The following is a 12,303-nucleotide window of genomic DNA, read 5'->3' as shown; positions in this document are numbered from 1 at the left end:
AAGAGCCTGTTCTGCTGACTATGCCCTGGGCTCTCCTCCCTCTTCTCTTTCCTCCTCTCACGCCTCTCTTTTCTCCTTTTCTCTCCTTCCTCTTGTTTCTCATCTTTCCTTCCCCTCTCTCCTTTCTTTTCCCCTTTCCTCTCCTCTCCTCCTCCCATCCTGTCTTTCCCCACTCCAGAGGGGCCAGCATTGAGACACAATGAGAAAGTGGCCATGAAGAGAAGTCTAAGAAAGCCCTGCCCCACAGCTTGGCACCTGTCCTCAGGAGCCTCCAGTAGCATCAGGGAGGACAGAAAGACAGGGTAGGCTGCGTATTCATCAAACTGCAGCGCCACCCTCCCTAAGAGGGCACAAAGGCATTTCAAAAGTGACATAACAAAGGGCCTGGGACAGGAGGGAGGACCCTTGCTTCGGTCTGCATGGAATATGAGGGAAGAGGCAAGATGGTTGGCCTCCACTGGACCCGACAGCAACACATGGCCATTTCTGATGGTTAATGTAACCCAGTGACGCCTAGGTGTCCACTCCCTTTCTGGGCACTGTTGTTGCCATGGTTACAAGTGCAGAGCCAGTTCTCGGCTTGAAATGTCCTGCCCTTGGCTATGGTGGCCTTGTAGACAGGCTGGGTGAACAGGTCTGTTTTGCCTCACACACTGGCCGCTAGCGTTTCTTCCATCTGTAGTCAACTAGGCTTTGGCCTTTTGTTTTGACAACACCCCAAGGCCCAGTTCCCAGTGACAGTGTCCAGGCCAGCCATCAGAGATTCAGATTCCAGCCCGGGCTGCCAGGAGCCAACTACCACTAAGCAAGCACGCCACTCCTCCTGGCCCTCAGCTTCTCTGAAGCAGAGCAGGGCCCACCCTGCCAGCCTCTGTGAGAACCAACACCTTTGAAAGCAAGGTGGCCTTGTAAGGTAGAGGCCATGGTCCCCTTCCAGTGGCCTGTGTCCTGAGAAAAGAGGTTGGCCAAGAGCTGCTGTTATCTCAACGCCAGACTCCGATAGAGTCATGGGATTTTGCTTTGGCAGGGCCTGGTTACTAGCCCTGCCAGAGTGGTCCTACCCATGTTCATGGCTTTGTCCTTGGCACCACCCACAGGCTCCTTCCAAAGTAAGAGCTTTCCCTCTAAGCCCAGCATGCAGGGACTCAGGCAGGTCAGGACTCCTTAGCCTATGGGGTGCAAGGCAGAGGTTCAGAGAGCTGCAGAAAAGACTGCCCTCAGAATCCCATGAAAGCAGCTGCCCCTGGATGCTGGAAAAGTAAGGGATGGGTGCCACTACAGAGAGCCCTGAGCAGGCAACAGTCTCTAGAGGCCGAGGGCAGGGGGTACAACACTTCTGCCAAGTACCACAGACACACTGTACCAGGAAGGACCTAGGGATTGCAGGTGGAGGTGCTGAGAAAGGAGGTGGTACCAGTGAACAGTGCATGTCCCTAAGTGAGTGTGAGCATGTGTGCACATGAGCACGTGTGCATAAGCATGAATGTAACATCATGTCTGTGTTTGCCTGAGTAGTGAAAATGTGTATGCATGAGTATACGTGTGTGTGTGTGTGTGTGTGTGTGTGTGTGTGTGTGTGTGTGTGTGTGTGGACTGTGGAAGCTGATGGGCCCTGCTCTGCCTACACTGAGGGTTCCCTAGGAGGGACAAGCCAGTCTGCAGGGAAGGGAGATAGGCTGACAGGCGATGGGAACCCTCCGGGGTCTTTCAGCCACATTAACTGGGAACCGAGCTGGAGAGCAGAGACTTGGTGTAGGCTCCATGACAGGAGAGCACATTGCAGAGTGTGGCTTGTAAGCCAGTGGCGCATGACTGCGTGGGAGCACCTGCACTGTGACAATCCAGGTGCTACTGGCCACACCAGACACTTCCCTGGCAAAATGGTGACCATTTCCTAGGGTGTGAGGGTAGAATTCTGACATGTAGTGTTTACCACATCCTTGGCGTAGTGCCTCAACATGGTCAGCTTGAAGGGGCCATGGTGCAAGCTGGCTCCCAGAATTCCTGGGAACTTAGTGATCACCATGACGCAGCTCTAACAATCAGATGGAGATGCCCTCCCAGCTGTGAGGACCTGCAGGTTCTGACGGGGCTGTGAGGGACAGGCATCGGCCGGAGTTGAAGACACAATCCCCGTCGGTGGCTTTCAGCACAAAGAGCTTTATTGGGGGTTCACAGAAAGGGGTTCACAGAAAAAAAAAAAAAGGCTGAGAAGGGGACAGATCAGGTTCAGGATGGGGCTTCCGGGAAAGGCAACTCAGAAGCCATCCTCAGGTTTCTGCATGGCTGAGAGCTGCCACGGGTCCAGAACACTACATCTCAGTCTATGCCTTAGCATCCCCCACTTCTGACCCCACCCAAGGAACTCAGTTTAGAGCCGTGTCTTAGAAACCAGGAGTGACTAGTGGGCTAGTGGGAAGGGACGGTGAGTTTATACTGATGGAGGTGGGGGCGGGGGGGGGCGACATGGAGGCATGTGGCATAAACCACCCACTGTTCGTGAGGAACATTTGGGCACCTCTGTTTGTGTGGCAAGGCCCCACCTTCCAGAGTCTGGGGAAGGGTACAGAAGCAGGGCTGACCCAGAGTGTCTAGGATCTAGAGGGTCTGTGCAGGGTTGGGGAGGAAGAACATTCAAGGACTGATGGATGGTGAGGAAGGTGGGATCCAGGGAGAAAGAACATTTCAATGCACCCCCTCCCCCTGCAAGTCTCCATCAGGGAGCCCAGCCTCATACCCTTATCTTATGAGCTGGTCCTGGCAGGGAATGGCATGGCCGGAAGATGGGACTCCAGAGAAGTAGGGTTGGAAGCCTGGAAGAGCAGGAGGGTGCTGGGGTCTCTGGGGTTCTCCTCACAGGAGGAGGGGGCATGTCCTTCCAGGCTCCATACAAGTAGACTGTCCCCTGCCTTCTCTTTCCGGCAGGAGCCCTGTGGATGCACAACCAGGTAGGGCCATGTCCTAGGCTAAGGGCAGCATGTTGAGTCTGGCAGTGAGTTAAGCAGCCTGGGAAGGAGTCCTACCCCTGTGTATCTAAAGGGCCCACTGGTGATTCTGGGACAAGAACAGCAGAAGACCTCTGGGGTACTGGCCTCCCCCACCCAGCCTCCATCCATTCTCCTTCCTGACCTGGTCATGTCAATGGGACAGACCTGCTGGACAGTGGAGGCCCCTGACCACAGGTGGAAGGGCTGCAGGGGCCCAGCTACCACCTACGTTGTGACATCAGCTTAGAAGCAGCGACCCTCCCTGCACCACACATCACAACACCCAACAAGAGGCATGCAAGCCGTATCCTCTCCAGCAGCACCTCCTGGAGTGGCTGCCAGGCTAGAGCTGTCCCTGTTCATGGGACAGACACAGCCCCCTGGGCACCATCCCAGCATCAGGATAGTACCCCGTCTTTAATCCACGCCCTCAGCGCTGGCTTTTTAGCCTCTTCTCCTTGGGACAGAACCTTCCAGGTCCAGACCACTCTGCCCTCGGTGCCTGTCTCCGCTGAACACGTAAGCGGACACCATGTGTGTGTCATCTCTGTGCCATGTGGGCCGGGCAGCAGTCACACCAGTGCCTGGGGTCACTAAGGAGGCTCCCTTACTCACGGTTCCAATTCTCACCGGGATGGAAATGGTGCTACTCGCCCCTGCCAGGGCCTGACCCCTGCAGCCCTACGGACAGTGTAGCTTGGCCCAGTGCGGTGGAGGAATTGGTGGTCAGGCTCTGAGCTCATCCAAGGCTCCAGATTAACACTCCACTTACACTGCACATGCTGGGCACGGTGGCCCCATGGCCACCATGCAAGTGTGAGCGCTCAGAAGTAGGGGAAGCTCATGAGTGTATCTTTTTCATGTACTTCTGCAGCTGACAGTCATGTGGCCCTAGGTACCACGTCTTGTGGTGACATAACTGTGGGCCACAGTAATGCTAAAACCAAGCCAGGCCAGGCCCCAGACACAGTCTCACCTTGTCCCTGCAGATCACAAGAGAATTTCCCAACAGAAAGAGAAGCCACCATCAGTTTCTGCTTGAAAAGGCGGCTAGACCTGACGACACTCAGCATCCACACAATCTACACTCATTTGCGTCTCCCAAGGACTCAACAAAGCTTAAGATAAAAACGCTTATACAAAAAGACAGAAAATAAAACTGGAAGTTAGTCAAGTAGGTGCCTGTAATATCTACCCCTGAACGTGAAGTGATATAGGTAAGAAAATTGATCAACGAAGTAACTCTGGGATTTCAGCGAGGTGAGAGGAGAAAGTTCTTGTTGCTAGAGAAAAGCAGCATCCTGTTGATTGGCATGGAAACCTCAACACCAGTCCCGCCCCCTTTGAAAAAGCTGCTTTAGATATTGGCAGTAGAAAAGCAAGGCACAGGAGCCACTGTGATTGACAGGCTTCCACTGGCCAGGCACAGATGGGAGTGGCAGAAGCAGGGGAGGGCCATAAGTTGTCTGGCAGCGGGCACTGCCACGGTAAGCCCATGCTGGACCTTTCTCACGTTTCCCCATTTTCTCCCCGTCAGGGGACTGAAATTTTGGCACAAGGGCAACTCAGACACTCCCAGAACAAAGGTCAGGACAAGTCAGTGCAGGCTGGACTTTGCACTGACCTCTTTCGAAAGGCCTAGATCGCCAGTGCTTTGCTCTGGGAAAGGGCAGCATCTCTGTGTTCCGATAGACTGGGAGGGCAAGAGTAAACAGAGAGAGCCATTCCCCAGCAGCAAAGCTGCTGATTCCTCTGATTGACAGAGCTGCAGCCATCCTCCCCACCAGGGCCCCATCCTTGTGTGTGCAAATATTCACTTCCCCCAGCACCACGTGGACAAGATTGGCAGAGAGATCAAAGGAGTCTCAGACCTACACCACAAGCAGCCTGGGTTTAGGTGCCAACTGAATCCGTCTCTGGCAAAGTGTTCCATACCTCTAAACCTCAGTTTACCTACCCAATAAGATGGGCAAATCCCCTATTGGGTAGGCAGTGGCTGCAGGGACCAAATGCCAATGGAAGTGCTTTGGGGGCCGTGCAGAAGCAGCTGGAATGCACCTCCCTGGGAACACAAGAGCACCATCACCTCCACCTGGTGCTGAAACCAGGGCAGCCAGGCTCAGTGCCCGCCGGAGGCAGGCGCTAGGGCACAGGGCTGAGAGGATCCTTGGAGACTGGCGCGCTAGGCAGGGACTTCAGGTACTCCAGGTGTCGTCTGGCATCCTCCTGGTTGTGGCGCACGTAGTACACCACATAGGCGATCACCATGGTGAACCAGCAGAACATGGTGACCAGCATGGCCACGTCGGTGGTCTTCCGGTGGGTACTGCAAAAGCTGGCGCCTGAGTCCAAGACCTGGATCAGTGGCTTCCCCACGAACTGCTCCTGGGCCGAGGTGTGGCAGGCAATTTCATCCACAGAGTCAGGGTCCAGTTTCAGCTCCCACAGGGCCTCCTGCAGGGCACACTCACAGTGCAGTGGATTGTGGGACAGGCGGATCTTGGCACTCAACTTGCCCAGTGCGTCCTTTGGAATTCTTCGGATGCGATTGTGGGATAGATCCAGAAGCCGCAGGCCTCCAGCCAGACCTGAGAAGGCTGCAGGCCCTATGGCCTCGATGGCATTATGGGACAGGTCCAGCTCCCTCAGCTGGGGCAGGTTCTGGAAGGCTCCGTTGGGGACTCGGGAGATTCTGTTGGCGTCTAGCTTCAGGAGCACCGTGTCCGCTGGGATGTCCCTAGGGATCTCCTGCAGGCCTCTTGAACTGCAGTGGACAGCCACAGCCCCAGCATGGTCAGGGCACTGGCAGGCCTGTGGGCAGGAGGCACCTAAGCGTAATCAGAAGAGGATGAAGAAACAAGACCCCTGCGAGGGGCTCTGTCTGCCCCTGGGGCTCATCTTGTCTCCACCTGACCCAGGTAGCGCTTCTCTACTGGGATTTGCCGGTGAGTGCACTCCTCCGCGTTGCAGGCAGTCATCCAAACTCTGTGTCCTCACTTAGAGCCTAATGGTCTCAGGTCTACAAGAAAAAGAGAAAGAGAGGTCAGGGTGACTAACACTGCCCATTACCATCCGTCTGGGAGGACAGAACCAGGGAGGAAAGGCGTCATAGACTCACCAGGTTTGAGTCAGGGTTGCAGGCTATCACACATACCTGCTTGTAACTTACTCTGGAAGATTCCCAAGGCCACCCAGAGAAGCATCTCCCAGCTAAAAAAGACGACTAGGGCTAACCGCTAACTGGAAACCGGCCCTACCCCTGGTCACTCACCCATAGCTGGGGACCCAAGTCTGGGCGTAGGCCCACAGATCCATCTCTCTCTCCCCTCCCCCAACTCCAGGCAAGTGCTGGCGGAGGGCTTCCCTCCAGATCTGTGCCAGCCAGGTCGGGAGGGGCAGGTGGCCGCTTGCGCCCGCCCGACCCATTTGTCCCTGAGCACTGGGCTACCTGTGACACCTTAAAGACTGCGGTCATCAGTAGAGCTCGCCGGGCACCCCCAGGGAGCAGCTCCATGCCCGCGGCGCTGGGGGCAGCGGAAAGGAAAAGCAGCCCCCTACGTTGGCTGGGCTGAGCCGGGAGCGGCGACAGAGAGCAGGGTGGCAGGGCTGGGACACCGGAGCTCCGCTGATGGGAAGCCACGCGGGCGGGTAGGGTAGGGGCTTTACCTGAGCGTCTGTGGCTGCTCTGAGCTTTCCGAGCTTCCCGGAGCCCGACCAAAGCCCTCCCAGCACTGCGGCGACCCAACCTGCTCCCACCCAGCGGCCAGTAGAGGGAAGAGGCTGGCAAGCCAGGGCTGGAGGGGCTGGGGCCTTTGAGATAGGGGAGGGACCGGCAAGAGGAGGGGCAGTGTGGCGGCAGGGTCTGGAATAAGAGGGGTGAGGCTAGAGGGGCGGGGTTTCGCGTGGTTGGGGCGGGGCCTTGAGGGAAGGGGCCGGGCGGAGAGGGGCCTTGCTATAGGAGTGGGGCCGGTGAGGTGTCCAGATAGGGGTGTTGGTGTTGTGTGCTTCGGGGGACAGGGCGGAGCCTGTTGTGGGTGAGAAGTGTCAGGTAAGGGCGTGGTCTGAGTGCTGAGGGGCGTGGTCTCCGAGGGGCGGTCCTTGATGGGCGGGGCCTGTTGGAGGAGGGGCTGGGTAGGGGAGAGTTCTGTTTGATAAGAGCTAAAGCCTTAAGTGGAAGGATCTGGGTAGGGGGTGAGGATTGAATAAGGAAAGGCTGAACAGAGTTCATAAAAATGATAGAAGATGGGACCAGAACATAAAGAGCGGAGACTGAGGAAGGGTGCGCAAGGTTGTGGGCGGAGTTCCGTGTGGGGGCGGGGCCTGGTATTTGAACTGATCTGACAGGGGCGGAGTCTGGGCGGGGCCTGAGATGGCAAGGGAGGGTTTAGCTGTCGGTTTTCTAGGGCATTGGTAAGGGAAGTGTCCGAGGCGTGTCACGTGGCCAAGCCCGGCCCTGAGCGTCCTCACCACCTGATGGACGTCCCTCACCCCAGATCCAAAGTGGTGGCACCCTAGGAAGGTGGACAGGGGCGCCGACCTGGGACCTGATCCTCAGCTCCCACCCTATCACTACCGGTCTCCCCTTGTCAACTGTTTTCCTTGGACAGTGGAGTAAGCGTTTCCCACGACGTCTATAAATGGCCTCCTATCACATAGGTTCCCCTTATTTCGAGGCTCACCATGCTGAGTGACTCTCGGGGCGGTTCCTAGGTCCAGTGTGCCGGTTTCTGTGTCTGCTCACCTGTTTAGCTGGATTTTGATGTGGGACTGTAACGGAAGGGCGCAATGGAAGCAGGGTACAGCAGTCTTGATGAATATGAGCAGTGTTTGACTTCTGGTTCCATGTCACACCCCACTGACAACACAGACACACGGCCAATGGCCCCTGATGGGTCGGTAGCTGTCATCAGAGACACTGGGTGTAGAGTGGCAGCTTGACCTGTGGCGTGGGTCTGTGCTCTGCTGTTTGCTGTCCGCTCCATGCCTCTTGTTCTAGCTGTTTGTTTTACTTCTTTTGAGTTGTGAGAGTTCTTGGGAACCCCTGTCTCAGATGCATGGTTTATAAACTGTTCCTCAGTCTATGCGGACTGTCTCTCCATTCTCTTGACAGTTTTTCCCACAGCTGGTTTTTAATTTTGAGGGAGTCTAACTTAGCGATTTTCTTTCTTTGGAGGATTATGATTTTGGGTGTTATATGTACGATGTCTTTGCCTGAGATAAAGTTTACAGGTGTCCAGATTTGCATTTGAGTCTAGGCTTGGAGCTGATCTGGGTGCGTGGCGTGAGACATGAGATAGGACACTTTTTTTTTTTTGCATGTAGAGAGAACAGTCCTTTTTCTAGTTTTCTGAGAATATCTTTTTAAGCAGAAGTGGATGTTGGATTTTGTTTTCACAAGTCTGGTAACATGGGATTATAGCAATTGATCCTCAAGTGTTAAAGTGGCCTCTGTTTGGGGATAAAGCATCCTTACTCATGATGTCATCGTCTTTGTATGCAGTAGAATTATTTAGCACGTTTACAAGTGCCGAGTTTTTCCCCTTAGCCTGATGTTTGCTATCCCTTGAGGAAGTTTCCATCTCATCCGAGCTGTTGCATAAATGAGTTCATAATACCTTTAACCTTGTCACGGTCCTATAGCCCTTCCAGTGCTCTCGCGGCTGACTTCTCCAGGGCCCTGCACTTTCTCTCTGATAATTTAGGACACACACGTACTGGTTGATCAACTTGGAACAATGTTTGGTTTAAGTGGCTTCTCCACTGTTGATTCGCGCTCTGAACTTTCTCCTGGCCTTTGTTTAGCCGCCTCTTCCCTTTCTAGTTTCCTCAACTAGAGGCCGAGCTCCTAGACTCTGCTTCCCTTTCCAGCAGAGGCACCCCCATCTCATCCTTCCCAGAACCTGGAATATTTTTTATTATCATCAAGTTTTAAATACTCTATAACCTTTCATTCTACTTTTTTAAATGAATATTTATTTTGTGTTTGTATGATCAGGCGAATGCCACCCAAGTGTGTGGAGGTCAGAGGACAGCTTAGAGAAGCAGGGTCTCTCTTTCCACCGTGAGGTCCTATGGATCACACCTGGGTCCTCAGGCTTGGCAGCAAGCATACTTTTCCCTCCGAGCCATCTCATCAGCCTCTCTATTTCTTGTTTGATCCATGGGTTTAACAGTATGTCATTCAAATTCCAGATGTTTGGAAAATTTCCAGCAATCTTTATCATTACTAATTTAATTAGATCCATTGTCAGAAGATATAGTCTATGTTTCAGGTCCTCTTAATTTTTTTTTAAAAATTTATTTATTTATTTATTTATTTATTTATTTATTTATTTATTTATTATGTATACAATACTCTGTGTGCATGCCTGCTGGCCAGAAGAGGGCACCAGACCTCATCACAGATGGTTGTGAGGCACCGTGTGGTTGCTGGGAATTGAACTCAGGACCTTTGGAAGAGCAGCAGGCAATGCTCTTAACCTCTGAGCCATCTCTCCAGCCCCATGTCCTCTTAATTTTACTGAGACCCATTTATGGTCCAGAATCTGGAGATGGCTTGTGTGCAATCTGAGGTGTGTTCTGTGTCTGTGGGATGGAAACTGCTGGCTATATTACAGAGAAGCTTCTGGAATTACCAACTCACCCGCTTGCTCTGAAAGTTACTGAAGTGCGGGAATTGATTCCCTAGTTGTAATTATAGATTAGGGTCATCATGATGTAATTGGAGATTAGGGTCATGGTGATGTAATTGGAGATTAGGGTCATCATGATGTAATCGTAGATTAGGGTCATCATGATGGCCCAGTTGGTGAAGGCACCTACTGAAACCTGATGGCCTGAGTTCAGTTCCCAGAATCCCCCAAAAGTAGAAAGAACTGACTCTACAAAGTCGTCCTCTGGCCTCCATGTGTGCTGTGGTGCACACACGCATGCACACGCATGCACACGCATGCACTCACACATAGCACAATAATAAATAAAATGGTTTTGTTTGGTCTGGTTAGTTTTTTTCAAGACAGGGCTTCTCTTCCTGGATATCCTGGAACTTGCTAGGTAGAGCAAGCTAGCCTTGAACTCAAAGATCTGCCGGCCTCTGCTTCCCTAGTGCTGGTATTAAAGGTGTGTACCACTTCCCAGCTAAAACAAAATGTTAAGAAATAAATTTTAAAAAATTGTAAATTAGTCAGGTGGTGGTGGCTCACGCCTTTAATCTCAGCACTTGAAGGCAGAGGCAGGAGGATCTCTGTCAGTTCAAGGCCAGCCTGGTCTACAAGAGCTAGTTCCAGGACAGGTGCCAAAAACTACAGAGAAACCTTGTCTCGAAAATCAAAAAAAAAGCCGGGCGGTGGTGGCGCACGCCTTTAATCCCAGCACTCGGGAGGCAGAGGCAGGCGGATCTCTGTGAGTTCGAGACCAGCCTGGTCTACAAGAGCTAGTTCCAGGACAGGCTCCAAAACCACAGAGAAACCCTGTCTCGAAAAAACAACAACAACAAAAAAAAAGTAAATTAGTCAGCTTTTCATGTGTGTGTGTGGACACAAGTGTAGACCGGAAGTTGATGTTGAGTGTATTCCTCAGTCTCCACCTTAGTTTTTGAGACAATGTCTCTCACTTAATCCAGTGCTCACCAGTTTGGCTAGTCCAGCTGGCCAGCAAGCCCCAGCAATCCCCCCATCTCCGTCTTCCCAGCACTGAGTTACAGGTACAAGCTGCTGTGCTAACTCTTTTCACATGGGTGCTGGGGATCGAAACCCAGTTTCTCATGCTTGTACAGCAAGCGTGTTACCAACTGAGCCGTCTCCCCAGCCCCACCGTCTCCCCATTTTGAACCCTTATGTTCTGACCATGTGTATTCTTGACTAACTGACCCTATTATCACTGTGAATTGGCTGTGTATTCCTGGAAATCCCCCTTGTATGCTGTTAATACAGCCATGCCTGCTTCCTTTTGGTCAAGTTAGGTAGGATGTCCCCTTCTGTCTTCCTCTTCACATAGCAGGATTTTCTATTTCAAGCCACTTCCTTCAGGGTCCCACAGTGTTGATTCACCTCTCAAAACCAATCAACTCCAAAGGGAAAACTGATAACTCTACAGCGGAGAAAGCGCCGTCTATGTGGCCGAGTGTGCTGGCTGTTCTTCCCATTGGGGAACAATGTGACAAGTGACTGATAGGAGGATTTATTCTGGTTAACAGTTTGAGGCTGTCCTCCTGGTGGGGAAGGTATGGCAGCAGGTGTCCATCCATAGCCCAGAGGGCAGGATTTGTTCAAGACTTGCTTACTCCCATCTTAGAGGACTAGGAAACAAAATGACTGAATGGTGGCATTCAGCTGCCTTTTTCCCTTTTCCTCTTTTATTCAACCTATACCCCAGGTTGGGTCTTCCTGCCTCAGTTAAACTCCTCTAGAAATACTCTCATAGGATTGTCTATAGGTGTTTTCCCATCTTCTAGATGATTCTAACTCCAGTCAAGTTTACAATGATTAGTCATCACACTGGGTGCATGTCTTTAGTGATCAGAAAGACAGTAGCTACCTTTCGAGAAGGGCACAGCCCTGCTCTGGTGATGTCCTACCCAGTGAGTCCCCTCATGCAGCTGTGAGCAGACAGCAGACACACTCAAACCGAATACACTGTCCAGAACGACGGGATGCTCGACAGTGAAAAAGATCACTACAGACAGCCAAAGTCCGAGTCACTGCTGCAGGTAGAGGAAGCTAAGAAGTTGGTGACACCTATCTCAGTGTGATGGGACCCAAAGACAAAGATGGCTATGGGGAATCCAGAGAAACTGAGTCAGCATTTCAGCTCGTCTGCAGCTGTTTGGTCTGGGTCTCCTGGCATTGCTGCCTTGTTTTAAAGGACAGCTGGGAGAGAGAAGGGTTCCATGCAATCTCTCAATGCATCTTTGCTTTCTCATCTCCTGGGTTTCCTCATCTCCTGCCTTCTTGGACCTAGGTATTTGGGTTCACAACTTGAACATTGGAGGCTTGGTCCCTAACATGGTACTTCTGGAAGGTGCTTGGACCTTCAGGAGGTGGGACTCAATGGGAGGGGAGGTGTTGTCATTGCGGAGGTACTCTTGAAGGAAAAAAATGACCCGCGTCTCTCAGCTGATGGACCTGTGATTGGCTTGTTTTGCTCCGATATGCTCGCCCCACACACATGGCTTTCCCATTGTACTATCAGCACATGTGATGACTCAGTTCTAGGACACAGGGTGGCCAAGGAGTGACGAAGCCAGAGCAGAGCCAATTGTCTTTAAGATAGTCTTTCTCAACTGTACAGAGCCTGCTGTACCACTGGAATCTTTTTC

At 52.5% G+C, this 12,303-nt stretch overlaps 1 protein-coding gene across 1 annotated transcript; it reads right to left on the bottom strand.

The window, feature by feature from the left end:
- Window positions 1-2,135: 2,135 nt before the first annotated feature.
- Lrrc3 (leucine rich repeat containing 3) lies at window positions 2,136-6,826 on the bottom strand. The gene is given in 2 exon segments (XM_050144111.1): window positions 2,136-6,006; window positions 6,654-6,826. A coding segment is annotated over 1 exon segment (756 nt). The 5' UTR covers window positions 5,886-6,006; window positions 6,654-6,826; the 3' UTR covers window positions 2,136-5,129.
- Window positions 6,827-12,303: the final 5,477 nt, after the last annotated feature.

This window comes from Alexandromys fortis, unplaced genomic scaffold, assembly GCF_014885135.2.
Source record: "Alexandromys fortis isolate MF-2015 unplaced genomic scaffold, M_Fortis_MF-2015_v1.1 scaffold_9, whole genome shotgun sequence".
In the NCBI taxonomy this organism is placed as follows: Eukaryota; Metazoa; Chordata; class Mammalia; order Rodentia; family Cricetidae; genus Alexandromys; species Alexandromys fortis.
This window is presented reverse-complemented; position numbering and strand designations above follow the sequence as displayed.